Source organism: Mauremys reevesii, linkage group 3 (assembly GCF_016161935.1).
Source record: "Mauremys reevesii isolate NIE-2019 linkage group 3, ASM1616193v1, whole genome shotgun sequence".
NCBI lineage: Eukaryota > Metazoa > Chordata > Testudines > Geoemydidae > Mauremys > Mauremys reevesii.
Genome location: NC_052625.1, coordinates 35960945 through 35988631, shown reverse-complemented (window position 1 = coordinate 35988631; position 27687 = coordinate 35960945). Strand labels below are relative to the sequence as shown.

Genomic DNA, 27687 nt, shown 5'->3' with positions numbered 1-27687 from the left:
TTTAGAAACCCATGTAAAATAATATTCTATGGTGCAGCTGAACTGGAAACACGTGCACTCAGGGAGAAAGCCTGGGTAATTCAAGTCATTGTTCTAAGGCTATCACAAATGTTGGTAATAATGATACAGCACAGTCTGGAGTTAATGAGAGCGAGAAGGCTACTAGCAGATTTCTCTGATCAGGTAGAATGGAAAACATTTCATGGTCTTTTATTGTTAGCAAGATTTTTCTCTTTTTCAATAAAGTCAATTTGGTCTTTATTTACAACTTCCGGCAGAAGAATCTTGAGTCTGGAAACTGAAACCTTTGCCAAGATTTTGATATGATTAGTTTAAAGGGGGTAAAAGGCTTATATGAGCTATAATAGTCTCCCTTTTTTGAGAGAGAGCAGATGACATCATTACTAACAAATAATCTGGAATCAGGAATGCTATTAAAAAGACATTTTACTAGAGAAGAAAGTTCTGAAACTGTGTGTAGATATCTAATGAAAACCCATCAGAGGAGAGGGCCGTATTGCGGGAAAACATTCTGTTGCCTCCAGTGTTTCTTCTTGAGTAATGGCGCCACCTAGAAAAGTTTATATTTAGATACAGAGAAGGCTTTTGATTGGGTAGAATGGGGTGTTTCCCCTTGAAAAATATTGATCTGGTACAAAATAATTATGAATTGATCTTATAAACATATATATGTACACACAGTACTTTTAAATACACACACACACACGCAGTCTACACTGGGACTGCCACCATCGCTGCCAGCAATTCCGATGGACACTGCCATGGATGTGTCTCACACTCCTTGTGTGCTAGAGGGAGGAGGAGAAGGTGAGTTTTGTGCAGAGCATCTCCTCCATGCAGAACACAGGGCAATGAACTAGCCCTCAGTTTAGGGATTAAAGTGAGGAGGAATGTGGTGGGGCGGGGGAGGGGGAATAGTACAGCTTCTTTTTTCCTCTGCTAAAACAGAAGAACTCCCCCCTCTGTTCTCCTAGGTTTAGGAGAGAGCCCCTTGGCCCCCTCCTGGGCAAGTGTGGTGAGAATTTCCTCTCCTGTTTCAATCTATTTTAACCAAGGCACTGGTCAACAAGTGATTTATGAAATCCTGGGATGTACAGTCTATGGAAGAACTCACTACATACTGAGGACACTTATGTCTTGAAACATAATATTTCTTTATTAATATTATGCAAATCACTTGGATTTATCCCATTGGTATGCTGGCTTGCTTTTGGATCTATAGTCCCATAATCTGATCAAGGAAGTGTCACTTAAATGTCTTTCCTTCTTCGTCATGTGCCTGTACCTGCTTACAGGAAAAGAATGAAATGAGAGGAGAGATGCACAATGACAGCTGTTGAAATGTGAGTGAGAAATAGCATTGCTAAAGCAGGAATGGACTGACCTCTCTTTTGGTAAGAGACTGCTGTGATTGATGTAAAAAATAGAAAGCGCCCAGAAGAGATGATAAGATGACAAAACAGGACTTCTATTAAAGGAAACTTGAAAAATTCAGAAACAAAACCATAGGTAAATATCATCACTTTCTCTTGGACGAGAAGAGTAATGGTGTGCTCACTGACAGCTTCTGTAGACCCAGCTGAGTGACAAGCAGATGATTCTGAGCACAGTCAATTTGCTAATTAAGGGTGCATGGCAAAATCATCAGAAATTGCTGAAACGTCCCACAGTAGGGGAGATAATATCTGATGGCTCAGACTGTGAAAAATGGTATATCCGGAGTGCTGCGGCATAGGTACACCCTGCTGGGGGGAGTGGGGGGTGTATTGGGTTGTGGGGAATTAGAGTAGAGCTTAGGCAGCCCAAGTGACCCAATCTCTCGAGCTGCCCCACAGCTCAGGTTCCCAGGGCAGTGCGGTTCCAGGGCCAGAGTCAACGGGACTACCCTTCACTGCAGGGCAGTGTGGCCTAGTGGCTGGAGTCAATAGGATCACCCAGTGCTGCAGGGCAATGTGGCCTAGTGGCCAGAGGGGCAGCAGCAGCATAGGGAGCCTGGATCCTTCCTGCTCCACCGGGTCCCAGCCCAGGGTCCTGTCTGCAGTAGGGGTATCTGCCACCAGCTCAGTGGGGGCCATTCTGAAACACGATGAGTCAAACCCCAGTTCCACAACTGGATCAATGTTTAGTTCCCCATGGCTACTTCCTACCCATCCTAGTCAGCTGATAGTCTCTGGGTTTCTGCCATCTCTACTCCCTCAGTGATGCCAGGAGAATGTGGGTCGGCTGGACCCTCAGCCCAGCTGGCTTCTGTGTGCGGGAGCTCTGGCAGTCCCTTCGCAGGACCCTGCAACACATGTCTACTCCCTTTGGTAGCCAGCCCAGACTGAGCTGAGCTGCTCCCTTTTATGTTCTGGTTCCAGCCGGAACATGCCCAGCAGGGATGAGGGGGTGTGGTCTCTCGGCCCACAGTGTGTGATTAATCCCTGCTGAACCAGTGAGCACCCCCTGCATTCCTAGTTTCAACCCTTATGTCAGTGTCTTGCTGTACGTGGCTGCCCCACGCGTGGGGCTGGGTTGGGGACAGGCAGCCCAGATGTGCCTACCTTTAAGATGCAATACAGGCACAGTACAGTATTCGCTTCTTTTTTGTGTCGGCTGCTGCCTGATTGGTTACTTCCGGTTTCACATGGTGTCCAGTTGACTGGTCGGTAACTCTGGTGTTCATATCTTTGAGATTCTACTGTAACGTGAACATGAGTGTAAAAAAGGGAGAGAAAACATAGGTGAATTTTGCACAGATTTGGTTCATTTCTAAGAAATTCCTCAGAGCAGAAGGCTGCAGAAAACATGTTTTAGGGTTTTAAGAGACTATTGTCTACTCATTTGAACTCAGTAAATACCTCTGTACATTTTTAAAACATCGCGGGGAGCGATTTAGTCCAATGCTCAAAAAAAAAACCCCAAACAAAAAAACAAACCAAAACCAACCAAACAAAAAAAAAACAGCTGGTTTGACTCATGTGGCTAAATCATATTTCACCACCTTCAAAATTTAAGAGTTATTTAAGGCTCTACTTTCAAACTTGTGGGGGGAGGAGGAAATGTTAGGCACTAAAATCCCCATTTAAAATATCTAAATACAGACTGAGCCATATCATTGAGGTGCCGCAAAGTGGGCATCCAAGTTTGGAAAATAAGTCCTAGATCAATGGGAGTGAGACAACCAATATTTTAAGAAAGGCAGAACCATGCCTTGCTAGCTTTGCTTCATGGTAGACTGACAGGAGTTAAAGTGAGGGTGAATGGAGGAAGGGAGCACAGCTTCTCTTCTCCCTGGCGTGAGTCAGCAGAGTTTCCCTGTAGCTCCCCCTATTCCTTGGCTGGTGAAGTTTCCATTGACTTTGACCACTGCAGATAGATAGATACTGTCAAGGCTGGGAGTTTTCAAAGGGACCTAAAATAGTGTTAGGTGCCCATCTCCTATTGGAAGTCCAGGAGAGCCGGGTGCATAGCTACCCTTTAAAAAGTATGAGGAGTCCGGTGGCACCTTAAAGACTAACAGATTTATTTGGGCATAAGATTTCGTGGGTAAAAACCCCACTTCTTCAGATGCATGGAGTGAAAATTACATATACAGGCATAAATACGCTGACACCTGAAGAGAAGGGAGTTACCTTACAAGTGGAGAACCAGTGTTGAAGGCCAATTCAGTCAGGGTGGATGTGGTCCACTCCCAATAATTGATGAGGAGGTGTCAATACCAAGAGAGGGAAAATTACTCTTGTAGTGAGCCAGCCACTCCCAGTCCCTATTCAAGCCCAAATTAATGGTATGAAGTTTGCAAATGAATTGTAGCTCAGCAGTTTCTCTTTGAAGTCTGTTTTTGAAATGTTTTTGTTGGAGGATGGCTACTTTTCAATCTGTTATTGAGTGTCCAGGAAGATTGAAGTGTTCTCCTACTGGCTTTTGTATGTTACCATTCCTGATGTCTGATTTTCCCTCTCTTGGTATTGACACCTCCTCATCAATTATTAGGAGTGGGCCACAACCACCCTGATTGAACTGGCCTTGTCAACACTGTGAGGTAACTCCCTTCTCTTCATGTGCCAGTATATTTATGCCTGTATCTGTAATTTTCACTCCATGCATCTGAAGAAGTGGGCTTTTTACCCACGGAAGCTTATGCCCAAATAAATGTGTTAGTATTTAAGGTGCTCCTGGACTCCTTGTTGTTTTTGTAGATACGGACTAACACAGCTACCCCTCTGATACCTAACTACCCTTTGTGTCCTGGAAAATCTCCCTCTATGCTGATGGATTTTAAAGGCCAGATTCTTATGTTGTGTCCCAACCACTTTGCGTTACTCATTTGGTGTAATGGGGCTACATCCAACAGCGAATCGCAAGTAGAGAATTTCCCTGGTGCAAGGGAACGCCCTGCTGGTGTGTCTATGCTTTTCCAAGGTTCTGGGCCTCTGTCCCAGGCATAGGGACATGATGGGGTCAGCAAGTGGCATGGCAGAGATTCCTTTTGCTCTGCCAATCCTCTAGTGGCATAATTTAGAGCTGCCTGGAAGGAGCCCTAAGTGGCACTGGGGCTGGGGCTGGCCTTGGGAGCTGGATCAGTCAGCCTGGCACTCTTCCCACACACCTCCTGCCATAGGTGCTGGAACTAAGGGTGTGAGAGGTGCTGCAGCACCCCATGACTTAAAGTGGTTTCCATTATATACAGGGTTTACTGTTTGGTTCAATGGCTCTCAGCCAGCCCCACTGTACAGATTGTTCCAGCTCCCCGCCTCCTGCACGGAGTGGACTTCTGACATGAGAGAATCTGTCCCAACAACATTTCTTAGAGTTCATCTGCTCCCAGGCCTGCTATTGAAGCTCATGCTGACGTTCTAACCGGCCTAACACAGATGGATCTGAGCCGTGAAGTTCAGACCTAGATCTGGACTGCCCTCAAATTCAGGAGCATTGATTTTGACCTCTAAATATAGGGCTCCTATCTTTACCATCTATTTATTAATGTACTTGTATGGCCTGTGTCACCACAGTATACCTGAGCCCCTCAAAATCACAAAAGGATTTTATCCTCACCACAGCCCTCCAGGGTGCCTCTGAGGACATTTATGGTCTCTATTTTACAGATGGGGAACTGGAACATGGGGTAGATTAAATGACTTGCCCAAGATCACACCGGAAATCAGTGGTAGAATTAGTGAGTAATCACAGGTTTCACAAGTCGAGTGCCCTATCTACCCTACCACCTCTCCTGCCCTTTGAAATTAATGGTCATTAAAGCACTTCATATTAAGGCTCCTTCTAATCTTTTACATATATCTCAATATGAAGCTGTATTCTAAAAACAGCAGATTTTAAGGAAAGTTCCATGCAGAAGCCTTGTGGCCTATGTATAAAAACAGATTAAAAATCTGCATAACTCAGGGTTGCAGATTTAGCATTAGGACTGTCAAGTGGCAGATGTTACAAATTTCTAAACCTGCTAGAACTATGTTGTACAAATCTCATCTGGTTAATTGACAACCAGAGACAGATTATGTGCATGCTGCTTTGCTCCTACTCCAGAAATTTCCAGACAGGATTCCTTGGGGTATCCTTTTAGAAGAAGAATTGACCCTTTTGATCTATCAGCAATAATGTCATAATATAAGGAACCGCTCATAAAATGCTATAAAGGTTATTTCCCCGCCCATTCCCCAAATGAGAACTAATTTTTTATATTACTAAAGTACACTTGTTACTTGTAGAACTGGATATGGATAATCTAAATTTGCAAACACCATTTTTATACAAATTATATAGAAAACACCAGGCAATACCATACATCATAAAAAATTACTTTCAAGCACGTCTGATTTTAGACCTGAAAAGCAAAGAGTCCATGTTCCAATTCTATGATGAACTCAAGCTTCTCCCAGGTATTGAAGAACATATAGCATGCAGTACATTCTTCTATCATCATAGTATCTGAGCATTGAACATGTCAATTAATATGTGTGATAGGCTTTGTTGAAGAGTCTGCTCTTCTCTCTGGTGGTATGAAGTTCTCTATATATTATGCTTTAAAGTCTGTGACCAAACACAGGGTGAAACAGGTTTCCTCCCAGACAGGAGGTAAGGCAGCTATCTACCCGTCTCCAATGTAAATTGAGCATTATGGAATTGAAACAATGGGAGCCCCATTTACATACAAATCAGCGGAGGGGAGTGGGGGGGAATGGGAGGTAAACCAGAAGGGAAGAACAGCAGGAAGCCCTCCTGCCTCTTGTAACAGGGTCAATGAACTTTGGGAAGTCAGCATGGCACCTGCACCCCAGCAGTAGAGAGCAGCTTTGTATGGGCTTACTTTTCAAAGACTACATTTGAAAGGTTTACTGGACTATAAACAGAAAGTGGAGAGACTGCCAAAGGTCACTTAGGGGATTCAAGGACCCAGAGCTCTTGAAATCACAGAATGTTGCATCCTTCCATCAAAGGGGCTGAAGTCTCTGGAAACGGAGTTGAGGTGAGAAACCTGCTTAGGCAAAGATTGCAACTTGCTGAAATTCAGTTTTGGTCGTAGAAGTATATTTTTACTTTTGTTTGCTTTAACACTTTCTAGCTTTATTCCTTTTACTTGGTATCACTTAATCCTAAGGCATATTGTTAAATAAACTTGTTTTACTATAACCCAATTCAGTGCTATGATTGAAATAAGAGTGTTCATCAAGCCCCATTTCAGTGAATGAGCTGCAGTGTATTGTCTCTTTAAAAGAAAAACAAACTGAATAAGATTCTGTGAGTGCTAGAGGCAAGAGGGCTGGACGCTGCAGAGGGACTGGTGGATGGTAGGGTCACTCTGCCAAAGTAACTAGGCAGTGGAAGCCAGGGCGTGACCTGCTTGTAGTCTGGTTGTTGGTGTCAGGGCTGTGAGCCACAGCAGCATAACATTTAAGGCACATGGAGTTGCAGGGGAGATGACACAGCCTCTTGCTGGTTTAGGATGACCCCCAAAACAACAAACGTACCTTACCTGAGCGGGTAACAGTCATACCCAGCAGTGCATTAAAATTACATGGAAGCTCTGTAGCCAGTCCCAATCTGGTACTGAAGCCTGACCTGCTAGTAGCCACTCCACAACTTACCATGGAGTACATGACAAAAGCAATATGGGAACATTTGAGTAGGACAGAGTAGTTTCACCAAGAGTAAAGACTGTTGATATTTGTTTCACATGTATCTTAGCAGTTATTTAAATAGCTTTCTCTTTGTATTATACAAACACAGTACTCGGCATGCACAATTCCTACTGTACACAAACACCTTCCAAAATTATCAGGCAAATGTTCTGACACAGCACAAACTCTGCTCACCTACCATTATTATACTATATGCTCAGAAATTACTACTCATCCTGGATGAGTGGGCAAGCAAAATTATTCATCACAGATTGAAACATCAGACAGGTAGGTTTATGAAAGGTGTATTTTAAACTGGGATTTGACTCAGGAAAGGGGAGTAATTCTAAGAAAGTGCAGTGGACAAGGAAGGCAAAGTATACTGCCTTACTGACTTATACAACACATATGCCAGAAAACAACACTTGGCTATTTTTCAGAAAGTTTGTTAACAATTTACTTTAGCTCTAATAAAACTGTAACTTAGCTACAAACAAGCTGCCTTGCATTATACAGAAAGTTTACCAAAAAACATCCATAGACCATACATAGATAATTATTACACAGGTAAAATATACCCAAATAGCAACTTCCATGTGTAGATCCCAATGTTAATTACCCCTGTAATGGTTACATAAAGATCTCTTCATGAACCACTGGGGTGAAGTGTGTCAACGACGTATAGCAACTGTGAATAGCAGTTTAGGAGAGTAAGTGAAAATTACTTGCCATGAAGTCAATGGCAAGACACCGAGTGACTTCCATGGAGACAAGATTTCCTTACTTTATTTACTTGTAAATTTTGGTAGGCAGATTGTAATAACCCCATGTGATGTAGGCAAGTTACTTAGTCTCTTCGTGTTGTTTCCCATCTGTCAAACGAGGAGGACCATATTTTCCTATCTCACAGAAGTTGTGAGGATGAATATATAATAGTTTTTGAGATGCTCAGATATTATGGTAATGGGAACCCACCCACTCACTTATGATGGATTTGTATATATCACATTGGAATTTAGGACACCAGGATTGGCAACTTCATTATTCTGAGAGGTGCCATTGGATATTTTATGATGTACAGAGTCCAAGCCTTATATCTTGGGTTGGAAGACACTCTCCAGCACAAGTGATGCCCTCAGCACGATGGGCATTGGTTCAGTACTGACTTGAAGAAGAGTGCCACCTATTGAATTACCAATGCTGCTTACATTGTAACATTAGTTTATGTTCACAAAAGAATATATTTGGAAATGAAGGGAAGCTTTCTAACCTAGTATGACAGTAACATTTTGGCAGACACGAGGGATTGAACTGGGGATGTCCAGAACTGAAAGCACGGGCTAAAGGGGCAGACATTGGCTGACAGAGGTAACACATTCACATCCTCCATGGCCTGGGCACAAGGGGGACAGATAACACACACTGACCAGTGAGTTACATGCTTCCCCTGAGGAAGCTCATACTGAGCATTTGTGGCCCACAGCAGTTCAAATCCCAGACAAATCTTCTCTTATGACACCACCATATTGGCTGACACTTGAACCAGGGATCTCCAACAGTCAAAAGCTCTTTAGCTGGGGGCCGTAACACACTCACATCAGCTGTAGATTGGGCAGAGAGCAAGACACAAAATACGGTGAATAGTGGGTTACATCAGCCTAACATGAAGATTGAATTTTGGCCTAATTTTCTAAATTTAAACTAGAATGTGTGCATTATATTGTGGGAACCAGTGAAAATACAATGCTGGATCTTAATATATATTATATAAAAAGACTGTTAGAACAACATTATTTAGGTTGTAAAGTACTCAAAAGTTAAGAAATGTCAGATTCACAGTGGCATGTACCACCTTAATTTCCTTCCCTTCTATGTCTATACTGAGCACTGAATAAGGCAAGGGTTCTGTCGAAAAAGATATATGTGATCACTTATTTAAAAGATGTACCATAATATATAAGGACAAAGGGGCCAAATTAAGGTTGCACAGGCATCCATAAACCTGGCATCTCCTAACTTTCAAGGACTTGACTTGAACCTAAATAATGTTTTTAATGTAGATTTTTAAAATACAATTCCCTACATTAAAAAAAAATAATTAAGTGTAACTAACCCTGTGTGCCCCTCCATTGTGAACCAACAGCAGAGTTTGAACCATGAGCCTTCAGCCCCAGAACAGACATCTAACACTTGAGCTACAGGACTAAGCACGTTAGCTGGCATTATCACAAAGCCGCTATCCCGAATGGGCAGCTGGTGCCAAGTGCTGTGTCCGCAGTGAGGGTGGTTGGCGGGAGATTGGCCTGCAGTTGATATCTCAGTCAAACTTGAATGGAATTTCATGGGATGAAGAAAAGGGCCTTCTCTTCCCTCTCCTGAATTTCAAAGGCCTGCAGCAAGCAACAGAGATGTTACAGATTCTTAAATAAATAAATAAATAACAAATCACAAGAATCTTTAATGGCGGCAAGTGTTAAGGCAACCTAAATATATAGGGGTCGCTACCAGCTCCCCCATATTGACCCACGATGATGACATTAGTGAACTGAAAGCATGATTGCATACTTACTACATTATATCCAAAATACAACTGTAACCTTCATGTATCTTTCAGTAGGACACATTCTAAATTTCCTGGTAGTGTTTCAATAAATAACATCAAGGCATAAAGTCTGTGTAGAATCCAGTAAAGCACAACAATATTCTACCTAGTATTGTGATCTCCTTAATCAACTGCTATACTGTGGTCTTGCCAACCTATTAGCCCATCAATGGAATGGAGACACTGTATGTGTCTAAACCCCAACCACTTAGGGGTACATTTCCAAAACAATGAGCAGACATGCAAGTCCACTCACATTAATGTAATTTGGAGTAGTATGAGTATTTCCTGTTTTTCCTGGTGAATAGGTACTTTTTATTAGCCAGGAAGAGGGTTACCAGCAAAAGCATTAGTCAGAGACAAGAAGGTATTAAAGAAAGAAATAAAAAATAATCTGATAAACACATTAAGGGATCTGATGAAAACTGACATTTAATATGTATATAAAGGAATAAGCACTTATATTGAAAGACATAAAGACAATGTATTATTTTGATTATTTTATTGTTTTTTTATCTTCAAAATTTTCTGCCATGAGACAGGAATGCATGATAGATAGAAATGGCTCAAACATCTTCACATGAAACACTCTGAATCATATTTCATTCACAATTATTTGTCTAAAACATCTACAGTGACATAATCCCACCCATTTCCATCCATTATCACAGATTTAATTATCAGTTAAACAGTAGTTGCCAGCAATTGAAAGCTGTAAGGCTTTTTGCATATTAGTTGACTCTTTTGAACGACAACACAAGAATATCACAACGATAACTCTCACTTTACATGGCAACCCCTAAGTGATGGATGTTTCAAAATGACATGTGTTGCTTATGTGGAGTTCATAAAAATGATAGAGAGAGCTCTGTGTCTCACTAGCTTTGATAAACCCTTTATCCTTTATTAGAATTATTTCCTCACCTTACAGAATATTCCTCATTTGAAACCATATAATTTGATGAGCTGATCTTTATCTTCTGTCACTATTATTTGGCAAAACTGTAAGTCAGACACACTAGAGCTCTCCAATAAAATACTATGTACAGAGCACAGTTTAAACAGTTGGGTTGCTTGGAATCCACATCTCCCTTCATTTGAAGAGAACTATTTTGAGGTTTTCTGGAACTGTTGTAAACAAGAGGATATTTTATATATATATATATAAATGTTCTAAATATCCTTTGGGAGTCCATTTGAGTTTTCTGATCTTACCAAATGATGACTAAATACCTGATCTGTAGCATTACTCCTGAGAAGATACTAGAAAGGGAATGACAGTTTTGATGCACTTTGGAATGGCACAATCACGTAAACGCTCGCACACTTAAGACTTATGAACTTATCCAAAGTTTCTAAACAAGACTTTCTAACTAAAACCTAAAATATCAGCACGATGCAGCAAGTTAAAAAAATTCTATGTAATCAAAATATAAACAAGTACATAGGAAATGCATATTTGTCAATAAATCTATTTTTTTCTTTTTAATGTAGGAAACTTATGTACTTAAGAAACAAATGTAGCTGTCTGACAAGTTTTGTGTAAAAAAAAAAAAAAAAAAGTTACTTTCCAAATCCATAACAAATGCCATGATATCCTGTAACTGGCCAGGTATAGCCACGTAAGAGCTGCATGGTTTACAGCAATTCGGCGAGAGAAAAATCATAAAAAGAGGAAATCTCAAAATACGCAACATTATCTAAATTATTGTGATATTATCATGACTGCTAAAGGAGCCAGTAAAAAAAACATTTGCAGTTTACTGATTCTTAAAGTCACCCCATAATAGGAAAAAAAAAAGGTAACATCTTACTATACTAATCCCAAGCACCAATTTAACAATTTAACTATATTTATATTTCTCCTAGTAGTATGGGAACGATTTCTGCTTGAAGACTACGTTTAACCCTAGAACCATCAGACTTTTGTTTTCTTGTCATGCATTCTCTTCTGTTCACATCAAGGTCAATATAAAGATTCTTAAGTTTCAAAATATCAAGGCCAGCAATTCTTTGAAAACACAATTGCCTCTTACATTTTAATCAACTTTTAGGTTGTCAATAATTCATAAACAAACCGATGTTTGGTTAAAGTTCTATGATTAAATAGGTCTATACACAAGGATCAATAAAAACTGTTCCTTGATATGATTTGCCTTAGAACAAGCAGCACCTAGGGCAGACAGACTGCAAGCATGTCCACACTCCATTAGGAATTAGTAGTGTTAGAAAATTGCATATGTGTTAGATCAAGAAGGCAGTTGCATGAACATGGCATTATTCTCTTGCTTTTCCTCTTTTTTTCATTAAAAAAGAAAGAACAGCTCCACAAAATTAATTTTTCAAATTTTTTTTATGCACCTGGAAAAACAGCATAGTATTATTTAGCTGGTATTTATTCAGTGCTTCTGTTTGGTGTTAGTACTTCCAGAAAACACTTTCACATGATTAAAGTGGTTTATTTCAGCTTTTCCTTAGAACTAACCTTTTTTCCAGTATTTACATCATGCCACTTCCTGACAGCAATTTCAGAATTACAAATGAACCTATGGTCATGTCCAACTACTAACTTTGACCAGTTCTTGACATAAACTGTCAAGCTGGGCCTTTGGGATAGTTCACATATTGAAACAAAATCAGACTAAAAATCTCACTGAAACCCAACAGCTGGAGTGGGCATAAATCTCAGCTACTTCCCCTCCCCTATTTAAACCCTCTCCCTTTTAGGTAAGCACACACACCAATGGAAAATCAAGACCATCTGAGTTTGAAGTGTTAAGACACTGGTGAATTATCTTGCTGGTCTTCAGTAACAGTGGATTCACTTTGCTCCTCACTTGTTTCATTAGTTGGTTCTTCGTAGCTTGGCTCACCTGGATCCAGACTGCTCCCTTCACTTTGCTCCTCACTTTGTTCTTCATTGGCCTCCACAGTCTGCTCCAAATTGCTCTCCAAACATGTGAGAGAGCTGTTGGTTAGACTTTCATTTTGTGGCATTTCATCAAATGATTGTGAAAGAGGTGCAGGGGACTCTACTACACTTTCATTGGCAGGGATGGGTGCTTTGGTTGTACCAATTTCTACAACAATGTCATTTTGTGGCAAAGTTATCTTCTCCACAAGTCTCCACTGAATAATACTCATGTCTTTCCCTCCAGTTGAAATCAAGTGGCCATCGTTATGTGTAAAGCTGACATTTGTCACATGACTGCTGTGAGCACTGTATTTGTGACTGGGGGCCTTTTGAAACAAACGGGGGGAGGAAGAGGAGAAAGAGAGAGAGAGGAATTAACTGTCACAATCTTTTCCCTGTTATATGTTAATATCAAAACACTACTGAAATATCTGTTGGAGTATTCCAAAGAATAATTTATTTACACCAACTACACCAATCTACATTCAATTCCCCCCCCCCAAAAGATATATTTTTATCTTGAGTATTACTACTGAACTGTATACATTCCAAATTGTAGGAGACTTCTCCATGTTTGGGCTGGCTATCTGTCCTCATGAAATCTGTACTTGGAAAGGGCCAGATACAGACTTTAAAAAAATAGATAACTTTAAAACATCCAGCAACACATTTAGTTTGCCACCAAGTGGCAAACAAAATTATTTTATAATTAAGTTATTCTCCTCCTCCATACTATTATTTTGACAGAGTCCCTGTCTCATTTAATGCACGGGATGGATCTTCTGTGGGGACCCATCTTACAAATAGCTGAACCATCTGGCATGGAAAATTTCACCCCAAATGATTAAAGTTTGCCAAAGTTGCAAATGAAAACAGGGTCTTATAAGGGGAGGTGTCAGGCGACCATAACATTTGCTATGACCCTGCCTATAATACACCCCATAGAGTAGTCTAAGCTTACCTTTGGCTTGGAGCAGGGATACTGAAAGAGATGGACTTTACAGAAATCATCAGCAACTGCTATCACCTTTCGATTACGGGATCTGACAAGAGCATTTATATCCGTCCCATCTGATCCTTCAGGCCATACTCCTAGGATATGGTCACACAGATATATTTCGTAACAGTAATTTAAAAACAAAATTTAAAAAAATCCTGAAGCAAAAATATAATCCATGAAACCTAACACAAGGCTAAAAATAATGCCAAACAATGCATTTATCAAATTAAATTAGGAAACTGAATAGGATATTGAACTCAAGTTTATATTTTGGCATGCCAAGAAAATGTATCTGACTTGCTAAATTTGCTATTCAAGACCCCAATCCTGCAAATATAGATGCACAAGTGCTTAACTTAAAATTCAACTTGTTGCCAAAACAGATAAATCTTAAATTAACACTGTTTGGTACATGTATTCATGTTCTAAAAGTGACGTGAGTTTTTGAAGTATGTAAGAAACTTAAATGCAGCACACTATATTAATTGAATTTTTTGTTTTAAAATAATTTTTGGAGCAAAATAATTATTGTGTAGTGGAACCCTCTTTCTAATGGCAGTATGCTTAGAAACAGACAACTGATCATCATAGTTTTCACAGAAACTCAGCCTGGACATGTGCCATACATGAAAATAATGCTTAAATAAAACAAATACATAGTGAATTGCACTTAAGCGCAAAGCACAGAACTGATATGTCTAGACAGAAGAAAAGTAACATTGCGTGAAGGAACGAAGGAGGAGCACTGAATTAAAAAAAAGCAAGCTCTTGAGCTTCAACATGCAGCAAAAATTGTCTTGCATATCTAAGAGCAAAGCTGGAAAAAGGGTAAACTAATAAAGTATGATACTTTATTCCATGGTGCCAACTTTTACACTTCAGCCATCGCTTGCTGGGTGACCAGGAGTTGCATAAATATGAAGAGCCTTTTTTGTTTTGTTGCATTTTTTAAGCACCGTGATTGCAAAGGATGTCAATCATCAAAATAGCCAGGGAAGGCATATCTTCTCCAGCTACTAGCATTGGTTTAGGCCAATGGTCACCAACCGGTAGATCGCAATCAACTGGTTGATCCTGGAGCCTCTGACAGTCAACTGCGATCTCCGGCCACTAAAAGTCCGGTGGCACAGTGGGGCTACGGCAGGCTCCCTGCCTGCCTTGGTCCCACGCCACTCCCGGAAGTGGCCAGCGTGGCCCTGGGGGGGGAGAGGGGTGTGGGCAGGGGTCTCTGCATGCTGCTCCTTCCTGCAAGCACCGCCCTTGCAGCTTCCATTGGCCAGGAACGGGGAACTGCAGCCAATGAGAGCCATGGGGCAGTGCTTGCAGGCAGAGAACAGTTAGCAGAGTCACGTGCTCCCCCCTCCCCCCGGCCGCACAGGTGTGCTGACCGCTTCCGGGAGCGGCATGGGGCCAGGACAGGCAGAGAGCCTGCCTTAGCCCCACTGTACCGCTGACCAGGAGCCACCCAAGGTAAGTGCCACCTGGGGGCAGCCTGTACCCCTCCCACACCCCAACCCCCAGCCCTGAGCTCCCTCCTGGAGCCAGCACTCCATGCCCCCTCTTTCACCCTAACATTCTGCCCCAGCCTGGAGCCACAGCCCCCTCCTGTACCTAAAACTCCCTCCCAGAGCTTGCACCCCTCACCCCCTCCTGCATCCCAACCCCCTGCCCCAGGCTCAGCCCAGAGCCCGATCCCACACTCCGAACCCCTCGGCCCCAGCTCAGAGCCCACACCCCCTCCTAAACCCCAACTTCCTGCCCCAGCCTGGTCAAAGTGAGTGAGGGTGGGGGAGAGCGAGTGACGGGGGGTGGTGGTGGAGTGAGTGGGGTGGGGCCTTGGGGAAGGGGAGGGGCCTCAGGGAAGGGGCAGGGTAGATCCTGGGTTGCACTTAAATTCAAAAAGTGATCTTGTGAATAAAAAGGTTGGAAACCACTGGTTTAGGCATTAAAAATACTTCTGCCATTTCTTTGTATCATCAGGACAGAAACATTAGGGAACTCAGAGTAAACTGTAGGTTTAGTGCCAGCCTGAAAGTTTTACAGCATTATATTTTCAACACTGTAATTTTTTTTAACGTAAACAACTTGTTCACATCTGAAATTGTTTTAAAAAGCAACACCTCTATTCACTAGTTTATATGAAAGTTGTTTGTGACACTTTTCACGGGGTCAGAAAATTTAATCTAGAAGATTAGAAGCCTTGGGAAAACTAAAGGTATGCCTAATTTTTCACACTTTTTAAGGAAAGAGGAGGAAGCCTGGCCAGTATTGGAGGATATTTGATGCAAGTGAATGTTACTGCAGATAAGTTACCAAAGTGAACAACATGAATTGTGAAGGAAATTGTTGGGCAATATTTTGAATGTCTCAACAGTAATGATGTCTGTTTCATAAATAAATATCTCAAGAATTTTCAAGCAGCTAGAACTAAATCGTTTGATCTTAAAATACCTTCTTAATCTATTAATATAGTATAACCAGCAGGTGGGGCTAATAAATGAACTTTAGAATATATTCAAAACTCTGCTGCAGACATTTCTTTGACGTTTATATTTAGGAGCCTAAATTAAGCAACAACTCTACAATTTTATCTGCTTCTTGAAATTACAGATGCCATTCTGGACAGATGTTGACCAGAGAGCTAGACTATGTCCCCCTTCTTAATTTATAACGAGAGAGGGGGCTCTATTTTATATGCCAATTTGATATTAGCAGTCAAACAAAAAGAAAATCTGTTTTAACAAACTGGTAGGATTTTTCCTTTCTATGTCTGACAGGGTTAAAAAAAAGTATAGAATGTTTAAAAACTTTTTAAAATAGCGATGTTTATATTATTACTATTATTTTGTATGACAGTATAAGTAGTCCCTATAAGATACTGTTCTTTTGTGCTAGGCACTGTAATAGACACGAAACAGTCCATGTCTAAAAAGCTTACAATCTGAACAGAGAAAAGTCAAAGGAAGGTACGGGAAACATGCCCTCAGAGGTGAAGTGAGTTGCTCAGCATCAAAGCAGGTCTCATGCTGGATGACAATGCTTTAATTTGAGACTAAGTCAATGGTCCTGGATGTTTGTAAGGACCAGGAATGCCCAACAGTAGAAAATTAAAACATGATGGGCCTGGAACCTTTTAAGTTTGCAACTACACCTTGAAGATGACAAATGATTTTTGGCAGAATAACTGATGTCACAGTATTTGCTGTGCTCACTTTATTTTTAAACACACTAGTGAGTCACTGGTGGATTTTTCATTTAGAAGTATCACTCGGATTTCACTTTCTATTGTGAACCCAAGACCCCTTAGAACTCTGAAGAATCTGAGAGCTGTTAAGTTTAATAAAACTTTAGTACATAATAGTAGAAGTGCATAATAATCTGGATGGAATGGAGATAAATCAGAAACTCTGACCAGAATTACCAGCAACTGAAATGCAGTTTAAAATACACAAGAGAAAGGGCCTGGGTGGCATAGGGTACTGGTAATGAAATACAGAGCTGCTCATCTGCATGTCATCTGAGCTGAATTTGGCCCAGGTCATCACTAGCTCCTATCTGATGGCTGCTAAGTAGAATGAGCTGGTGGTCTAGATCCAAATCAGAGTGAATAAGTGTTCAAATCATAGAGATACTGGTACCACCACAACTGACCTTTCTTGTATGCAATGTCAGCAGTATAGCTAATGACTGATTGAGCATGGAAACAGAATTCCTCTTGCATCTCCAGACATTGTCCCTTTATATCCTGGTTGAAGGGCACGTCTGAGAAAGAGTAGGGAATCTGATACAGCTGCTACCCATATTGTATCTGCTATGTTGCTAAATGTAGTGCTGCTGTAGTTTTAGTGCTTGCAAGACGGCATCTTTCATTAACTCAAAATGTAAAGTAAAAAAAAACGTATAAGGAGTGCCTCAAATCCTATCATAACATAACAGAGGGTACAGGCCCGGCTCAGTCCTCCTGCCGCCCTTAAAGTATTTCATTGCTCACTGACCAGGACATTAAACTCTTGTGAAAATGCTGAAAGCTTGGCTCCTTGCACTTCCTCATTGCTACCTGATGAATCTCCTGTGAGGCACTAACAATACCCATTCCTTCATGGTACAGTTTCCACTCTTTCAGTATTTGCTCCATAACAGCAAAGAAAGTTAGGAAATCAATGCTGCAGACAAATATCATTAATCAATCCAGCCTTACACACCCAGAGCTTCAGGAGAAAGCAGCCATCTGCTCTGAATGCCATCAACAGAGATTGGATAAACATGTGCATGTAGAACATTAAATTAATTTTTCAGGCTAACAGGAGCCAGAATCTAATCAAAATACCAACAAGCAGCAGTGTAGGTATCTGTTCACCTACACCAGAGGCATGTTCCAGCATATCTCAACTATCCACCTCTAAAGAGAAAGGACTGTAGGTCTTCAATTATAAAGACCAAACTATCAGGTGCCCGGCTTATTTGACATATAAGAGTGTCACTGTAGCCAGCAACTTAAATGTAGCCCTTCTAGAGCACTCGCGTATTAAGGAGATCCTCTCAGAGGGGGCATGTGGTTATCATCAAAGGCTACATGAAGAGTAAGCATTCAGAAAAACATATCTCTATTTTCTTCCTTCCAGCAAATAAATTGGCATTGAAAAGTGAACTCCCACTAGCCAAGAAGAAAAGCTTTGCACGCTCTGATCTCTGATCCCCAAGAATTTACTAACTTGCTTCTACCTACTTTTTATGTTTCATATAAGTGTGAACACCAGAGGCAGATCTCTTGTACTAGTGGTGAATGTGAAACATTTAGCACCCTGCTCACATGACTTGGTTCACAACATTGGTAAGTTGAACAATATCCCTCAACACTTCACAGAAGGGCTCTTACTTAGGACTGACAGAATGCCATTTTGCAGAAAATAACCTGAACTATTCAGCCACAGCCCTGAGTTTTGGTATAAAAATCATACATAACACTGTTCATTCTTTAAATTTTTGTAGATCTGTTTTAAAAAAATCTGTTTAATTTTTTAAAGCACTCCTCCTTTGCAGACATAGGGCACATTGCTTATCTTTGACTGTAGTCCTCAAATGGTGTAGCCACCATCCTGAGTCATGGACTACATAGTACAAAGTATACACCTCAGATCTTTACTGTACTTTCTCTCCCCCCCCATTCCCATCCCCATTCCCATCTCTCAAAACAGAACAGTTTATGGCTCAAGGCCCAAACTCCAGAGTCTAAAATTAGTAGAACAAAAAAACCCCCAAATCTTTAATATGAAGATGAATATGTATTATCTATGGAGAATATCTACCTTTGGAGAGCTACGTCCTGCTTAAGATTGATCACATGACCAGCATTGCGGGCAGTCTCCTGGGATGGTGTGTCAGACATAAGGGAATTGTTGGGGGTATCTGATAATAATACTACCATGAGGTAACTGAAGCAATTCTGTACTGACATTCCAATTACTGTACCATGATCATTAATCAAGTATTTCCAATGACAAAATCTAGCATAATAAAGGTTAAACAAAACAAAGGGGAAAAAGCATGTTAAATGGTGCTTACCAAACACTTGAAACCCTAGCACACAAGTGTACGTCGTCCAATCTATATCCTTACAATCCGAACGATTCCTGATAAGTTTACAGCCACTTGGAATGTCCCCTTTAAAAGACGTGAATTAACAGTAATGGCATATGAATTAGATCCACCTATTTTGTTCCTTGAAGACACTAAGAATGTTGGAGAAACTAATTAAGTGCAATTTTTTTTTAACCATTTTTGAATCATTCTGGGAAGACAATGACAAGGAAAGTACTAGATTCCTCCATCGTGGGAGAGATCCTTCACCAAATTCCAAGTACTTCTGAGCTTTATTTTGGACCCAAGAGCCTGACTCTCCTCTCATTTACACTAATTTTACACCTTTGTATCTCCAACTACTTCGATTTCACCTTCCATTACTTCTAATTTACACTGGCCTAAGATCAGAATTGGGACCTAACCCCCACCCCCCATTTCTTGGTTCCCTCATTAAAGTGCTTTATAAAATGTTTCAATTAACATCTCAGCTCCCATGCTGCCAGACCTCATACTTGTTAGGAGTAGTAGTCACTCACTCACACTCACTCAGGAAGTTCACTTTAAAGAAAATCATGATTCTAGGTAGTGAGGAACCATTTGCCACTGGAGTCTCAATCCCCTTTCACCTTGTAACCAGAAAGGGAATGATTCTGTCTTTCTGTTCAGCAGTTTGGCATTGATGGGTTGCAGCCCTTCACCTGACTGCATAGACAATTAGTCACAGAAACTTTGGACAGATCCAGAACTATCAGCTGACAGCTGAGGAACAGACCTGAGAAGGTGCTAGACATTTTTCATTTGCAAATAGCGGTTATTCATGCTTGTAAAGAAAGAGGAGCCACAGCCCATCAATTCCAAACTGATGACTTCCTCCAAAGAGAATAGGGGGAAAAAAATCTTTTTTTTAAAATAGATTAAAATGTCTGTGCTCTGACCAGCTCACATTGCTTTAGGTGTGGTTCTGCATAGTTGCTAGACACATCTAATAAACACATACATTTAAAAAAGGCAGAAGGTATGCAAATACTATTACTATACAGCTATACAAATACTGTTATTGGTTCAAGCTTTTCTCCTGCAAATCTTATACACTGTTGATACTAAATAGACAACCTATACATACTATTTTCAAAGTGCAAAACCTTTTGGAGCAACATCATAACCTAGTGCCACTTGTTCTGTAAATTCTAAGTTGTTATCCTGATTTATGACCTTGTAGAGAAGTAAACTATATTTGGAATTGCCATTAGGTAATACACAGCTCTGAATAATATCAGGATATCAGGTTACAAAAGTTCAAATTAGTTCCTTTGTCAGAAAGCATTTTGCACAGACAGCCCTGACCACATACATTCTTCCATGTACTATGATTGCTAAGGCAAATTTCTGTCCCGTACATATAATTTAATTTCATACTTACAGTATAGTATTTCATAGTCTCCTGAGTTTGACATTATATACTTGTTGTCCGGGGACCAGTCAAGGTGTGTAATATAGCTGGAATGTCCCTAAAGAATAACACAATAATACCAACATGAAACTTTTAACTTCCATCATCATTAAAACATAAACTTGTCCAGTGATGGCTGAAAAACTAACAAGGCATAGGATAATTAAAATCAGAAGTAGTAATAAGTTGTTCTTTTTCCATGATCTATTGCAAACATTTGCATTCCTGTAAAGATTCCTATTACACAGAGAGACATTTGCCAATGACTAAACAAACATGAATCTGGCAAAGTGCCTTTCCCGTAACCTATTAGAGTTTCAGAGTAAGGTGGATTCTTCCTTGGTAACAATATTGCCCCTTCACGGTACAAATTAATCCAAGCAGACAAGTTGTTCAAGTATGGATGAGTTCATGAAGTGACAGAGCAGAGCTCTACTTCGAACCAGTCAATTAGGAAAAACAAATCATATTGAATTGTCTTTTGATAGGGCACCGAGACTAAACGCATGAGTTTGCATTACTAAAGGTAGGGGAAAATGGCAGATTTTCAGAAGTGCTCAGCACTCATGGTTGCAACTGGGTTTTTAGCAAGCTCACTTCCTGTTTAGGCACCTGAGTAAGCGGCTGGATTTTCAGAAATGTACAGCACCTACTAATTTCAACTGCAGCTGCCAGGAGATGAGCTCTTGTGAAAATTCAGCCTACTGGGAGCTACTGGTGCTGGGCTCTCTTGAAATGTGGCCCACAAACCTTAGCAATACAGAAAACTGACACTCTGATGAACAACAAAAAATTCCAATAGCTGTCTCCTACTTTTCTCCTTTAAGGATGATTAAATGATTACAAATAAATGTGCCTGAAGTCTTATAAACATTGCTTTTATCAATTAGTCAGATTCAAAGAAGCCAGCGTAGACTCACAGGAAGCTCTCTTATTTTTACACTCTCCATGCTACAGCAAGTAAACTTTTCATACAGTTTTGCCAATAATCTTACATTCTGCTACCAGTTCTTATTTTTACGGAACAGCAGTGTAAACTATTTTAAAGGGCTCAAACTTCCCCTTAATAAGCTCATTGTAGGCAGCCCCAGGCTAGCACAGAGAGAAGGAAAGGGGATACTACATTTGTTCAGGTGGTAGAAAATCAATCCAGAAGTTGCAATGAAAAAAAAAAAGTTTTTTATTTGGAAACGGTTCACAACTCTGAACAGTCTGTTGGTAAGTTATAAATCCACACTGAAACTCAGAAACATGACAGATGTAATGTAATACAGACCAATTCTTAAATGACTGCAGAAAAAAACAAGGTGGGTGAGGTAATATCTTGAAAGGCTGCAGATTACAGAGCTCAGGATTTGTATGCTCTGTTTTTACTAAGAAACTTGCACCTGATCCCTGCTTTATGTTTCTATCTATCCTACTCAATTAACACCTTTTTAAAATGCACACCTGCACAGTTTTAATTTCAGATTACTGCACTGCAGATTTTAAATCCCTCCATATCTTCTATATTATTACACTGATCAAGTTATAATAAGAAATCCAACTGCAGAATGAAACCATAACTTTATAACTCATTTCTGAAAAACAAGGTTTTTCTTGAGCATGGCTACATTACACTGAAACCTCCACTTAAATACAACCTTTAACAGGCAATTCTGTTTCTCAAGGGACCAATTTAAAGCGTCTGTAAGGATTCAAGCACACTTCTGTTTGACCTTTAGTAAAAGTCTACTTCTGCTAGGCCACTGACATTGCTGGTTCCTTGGGCTGCCAGTTAACGCTAGTTTTGCTGTATTTCGTTTTGAACAAGTATGATTTTTATGAGATTGTAAATCTACAGCAAGTTGATTTGGAAAACTACAGAAAGATAAATATACACTATAGCCTTAAGAAAACACTTTGAACTAGCAAATATAATTTAACCAAGAGTTTTCAATTTGAGCTGGGCAAAACTCTTGCAGGACACATTCATGGTACAATATACACAGGGAGATGAGCTATCAGATTAATTTGCTGTGAATATTGTTCTTTTTCTGGTAATGATTGCTCTTGCCACAAATCAGCTACAAATACACTGCACAAGAGGGCCTAATCCTTGTGTGACGCTTAGTCACACAAGTAACCTTGACTCCCACTGACTGTAACGGGACTATTTGCACAAATAACGACTAATCACGGGAGGAAAGGTTGTGGAATCAGGCCACAGCACTATTTGAACAATGGCTGTATGGCTAATTTTAAGGTTTTAACCACACCAATGGACACAGCCCTGGGAAGCTGCATCACTCCATGATGAATTCTGGGACCACATTTGCTGCTACACCCTACCAGTGTCTGCATCATATTTCCCTAGTTTGACTGTCCATTGGCAGGGGTGGGGGTGGAGGGCATTGCCCCATCTTTTTCTCCACATCGTTGTGGCAATATGCACCCCTGGCAGAAGTATGAAGGGGACAGCTCCTGCAATCTCCTGAACACAAGAAGTGTGAGTGTCACGTGATGGGTAATGGGGTAGGAGCCTCCTTGTGTGCTTCCTCTTCCTATTCATCTCTGTGTTCTAGCCAATCACAATCTGGCCCTAAGAAATCTGCATATCATACTGGCAGAATTAATTAACCAAGTTAATATCGAATTATTCATTAGAATTAGTTAACAAGATTAGTCAAACCAGATTACAAATGAAATACTGTATTCAAATGAGCCTTTCTTTACATAGCATTAAAACGAAGCAACTCTAGCCAAATTATATGCTCTAGCCAAACCTTGTGTAAAACATGAACTGTGACATCAGTCAGCACTGCTGTGTGTGCTTTGTAATGGAGCACTTTGTTTCAGTCTTCTGACAAAATCCAAATCTACTATCTTACTTTTTCAGCTGTTAAAGTTGATTTAAATCATGTGTGTGTCAGCATTTAGTTTACAGCCCTGGATTCTCCTAAGTACTTAGGATACTTTGGCAAACGGCCACAATGCAAGGTTGATGGATCAATAGCTAGCATTATGAGCATAACCTTATATATCCGTCATTAATCCCCGCTCTTTGCCCTACAGCATGTGCATATTCAACTAGTGCCAAAACACAAAGTCACTCTTCCCTGCGTACACAAGGTCATCAGTGTAACTGATAAACCCACACTCATGGTAACCTTTGTGTTAAAGATCCTTAGGCCTGATCCTGTTCTTATTTAAGCCAATGTCAAAATTCATGGGAGCAGGTTCTCAGTAGAGAATGTGGTGATGGATTTTTTAATTTAATATATATTCCCATCTGTAAATGTATCTCTAGGGGGTTTAATCTACTTAACATTTCTGAAAAAATCCAAAAGATAGCCAGGCCTTAGTCCATATAATGGAGTCTGTAATTTTGTGAAAGGGTTCCTAACATCTCAAAAGGTAAGGAAAAAGTTAAATTACCCTTATAGACCAAAGATGAGTAAACTTGGCTTCTGTTCCCCCCACCCCCACCACACAGTCTTCCACCTTTTCTTCCCTCTCCTTTCCTTAATGAACCTCCCCCATATCCACCAGAAGATGGCCTCCCCACCTCCATTCATCCTCTCGTCTAGTTCATGGCATGGGGACAATCACTCTCTGCCCCATTTCTCTCTGCAGATGTGTGTTCCTATGTGACTCAGGACCTGGGGCACGGTCCCTCCCAATGAGTCCTCTTCTTAGCAACCACACAATGCAAAGTTCTTATATGTGATGGCTACTGAGTTTCTTGCAAAATTATACAGCATGTATATAAAGATACATTTATCATTCTCCTCTCCGACCTGCCAGTGTCCCCTAGAGGACTTGCTACATTTAGGAAAATGACTAGACCTGATGATATTATGTACTTTAAGATTAGTCATAGCCTTTGAGGTTATTAATTTATTGTTGATTGACAGACCTATACCGTAGTTGAGAGAAGGATGCATTATATTTTATGAGACCTACAAATCACTGAAAAAAAATTAAACACAAAATGAGACAGGATTTTTTCCTCTCTTTTTTCAAATCCTTAAAAGTTGCAAACTAACTCCAACATGGAAAAAAAAATTGGACAGCCGTTTACTAAATCCTGCCAGACCTTTGGCAGCTGTTAAAATTCCTTGGGGTGGTGGGAGGGTGAACAAAGCTATTGGCTATGGGCTCTGTGCTGGAAAATCCCTTCAAGCAAGCAACCGTGACAGGATGAATCTAAACATAAAACATTGTCATAATATTTTAAACAGTACAATTTTATATTCCAATAAAAATCTTCCTTCAGCAGCTACCACAGAGAGGCACACTTCCTTTCACACACTGTGCACTTATAACTGGCTATTGAAAATATCTGGCTGGACAGAAGCCTCCCCTTTCACTGCTAATGTTTATCTGCCTCAATGGACTCAGGTGGTAAATTCATAATCCACGGATCACAATGTCCACGGCTCAGACTGCAACTTACCCTTCTTTGAAGCAACAGTAAAAATCAAGATGTTTGTGGCACTGAATGAATAGGTAACAGATAATGATGAATAATAATTAAATCATGCTATACACTGAGCACACTTAAAAAATTCCTTTCAGCTCTGGAGATATTCCCCATTTTAAGTATCATGAATATAATGAAAACTTTTCTATATCTGTAAGGAACATTTTAAGTACACCTACTGTACCTCATTTTATTTGGAAATCTACCTGACATCTGAAATTAATGAAAATCATTCACATTATTGCTACAAACTGTTATGAATCGCCCCTCCCCATAATATCTAGGTGCTCTTCACATGGCTTAAGACTGGGTAAAATGAGACTTCTCAGAAATAAGGAGTATATAATCCAGCCCCATGATTTTCTGTAGCAATCAACTAGCCAATTTTAATGGACAGAGATCCGAATTATATTAGCTGCAATGTATAGCATGGATAGAAATATTGCTTAATTAGGATGCTGTCAGGTGATTCAGAGATGATTTGGGTTGTACATAGGACTGAAAGGGACCTCGACAGGTCATCTACTCCAGTCCCCTGCACTCACGGCAGGACGAAATATTATCTAGACCCTTCAGCGGGTCGTGAGGTTATTACATGGGAGGTCATGAGCTGTCAGCCTCCACCCCAAACCCCGCTTTGCCTCCAGCATTTATAATGGTGTTAAATATATAAAAAAGTGTTTTAAATTTATAAGGGGGTGGGGGAGTCACACTCAGAGGCTTGCTGTGTGAAAGAGGTCACCAGTACAAAATTTGAGAACTCCTGGTCTAGACCATCCCTGACAGGTGTTTGTCTAACCTGTTCAGAAAAATTTCCAATGATAAAGATTCCACAACCTCCCTAGGCAATTTATTCCGGTGCTTAACCACCCTGACTGTTAGGAAGTACATGCTAAACTGCCCTTTCTGCAATTTAAAGCCCATTGCTTCTTGTCCTATTCTCAGAGGTTAAGGAGAACAATTTTTCTCCCTCTTCCTTCTAACAAACTTTTTTGTACTTGAAAATTATGTCCCCCTCAGTCTTCTCCTCCAGACTAAACAATCCCAATTTTTTCAATCTTCTCTCATAGGTCATGTTTTATAGACCTTTAATCATTTTGGTTGTTCTTCTCTGGAATTTCTCTAATTTGTCCACATCTTTCCTGAAATGAGGCACCCAGAACTGGACCCAACACTCCAGTTGAGACCTAATCAGTGTGGAGTGGAGCGGAAGAATTAAGTCTTGCTTTCAACACTCCTGCTAATATATCCCAGAATGATGTTTGCTTTTTTTTGCAACAGCGTTACACTATTGACTCAAAATTAGCTTGTGATCTACTATGACCCCCAGATCCCTTTCTGCAGTACTCCTTCCTAGGCAGTCTTTTCCCATCTTGTATGTGTGCAACTGATTGTTCCTTCCTGCATTTGTACTTTTGAATTTCATCCTATTGACTTCAGACCATTTCTCCAGTTTGTTCAGACCATTTTGAATTTTTATGCTATCCTCCAAAGCACTCCCACCCAGCTTGTTATCATCCGCAAACTATAAGTGTACTATGCCATTATCTAAATCATTGATGAAGCTATTGAACAAAATTGGACCCAGAACTGATCCCTGGGGGACCCCACTTGATATGCCCTTCCAGCTTGACTGTGAATCACTCATAGCTACTCTCTAGGAACAGTTTTCCAACCAGTTATGCACCCACCTTATAGTAACTCCATCTAAGTTATATTTCCCTAGTTTATGAGAAGGTCATATCTTACTAAAGTCTAGATATGCCACATCTACCTCTTCCTCTCATCCACAAGGCTTTTTACCCTGTCAAAGAAAGCTATTAGGTTGGTTTGACACGATTTGTTCTTGACAAATCCATGCTGACTGTTACTTATCAGCTTACATGTACCTCTCTGTTTGCTCAGCAACTAGCAACTTTTAGCCTCTCAGCTATGGAAAAAGTGGAAGTTTTACAAAAAGTACTGTAAAACTGCTAGCTTGTTGCTATCATACCAATTATATAGTGCCTCCTCTCTATTCCATGGGGCTGTCCAGTCCTGTGATGGACTCATCGCAGCTCTTCAGACAGCTGCATGAATTGAAATGATATCTTTGGATAATCAGAAATTCTACCTATTAAAGACTAATAGTATTTCTAACCAGTATATTCTCCCAGTAAGGGGATACTACCGCTCAAGAATAATGGAAAAAATTCTCACAACTGGAAAGATACAAAGTGCTGGAGGATGGGAGTGTTACGCATGGGCTGACACTGGTTCAAATTAGGGCTGTCAAGTGATTAAAAAAATTAATCACGATTAATTGCGCTTTTAACATAATTGAATACCATTTATTTTAAATATTTTTGGATGTTTACTACATTTTCAAATATATTAATTTCAATTACAACACAGAATATAAAGTCTACAGTGCTCACTTTATGTTTATTTTTTATTACAAATATTTGCATTGTAAAAAACAAAAAAAAGTATTTTCAATTCACCTTGTACAAGTACTGTAGTGCAATCTCTTTATCATGAAAGTTGAACTTACAAAT

At 40.2% G+C, this 27687-nt stretch overlaps 1 protein-coding gene and 1 long non-coding RNA gene across 8 annotated transcripts in view; both read right to left on the bottom strand.

Moving 5' to 3' along the window:
- Window positions 1-24: 24 nt before the first annotated feature.
- Window positions 25-9598, bottom strand: LOC120400581. Its single transcript, XR_005595902.1, has 3 exons — window positions 9253-9598; window positions 2565-2701; window positions 25-571 (listed from the first exon to the last, which is right to left on the bottom strand). It is a non-coding gene; the product is annotated as an uncharacterized LOC120400581 (long non-coding RNA).
- Window positions 9599-9619: 21 nt separating this feature from the next.
- Window positions 9620-27687, bottom strand: part of EML4 (EMAP like 4) — a 262705-nt gene continuing 244637 nt past the window's right edge. For 4 of the 7 annotated variants that reach the window (XM_039529317.1, XM_039529318.1, XM_039529319.1 and 1 more), the window contains 4 exons: window positions 20656-20743; window positions 19218-19316; window positions 13617-13747; window positions 9621-12981 (listed from right to left, as the gene is read on the bottom strand). In XM_039529317.1, the coding sequence (XP_039385251.1) occupies window positions 12517-12981; window positions 13617-13747; window positions 19218-19316; window positions 20656-20743 (783 nt within the window). In that variant the 3' untranslated portion in view covers window positions 9621-12516. Of the gene's footprint in view, window positions 12982-13616; window positions 13748-19217; window positions 19317-20655; window positions 20744-27687 lie in introns of all 7 variants that reach the window. The other 3 variants (XM_039529314.1, XM_039529315.1, XM_039529321.1) reach the window with 2 other exon arrangements.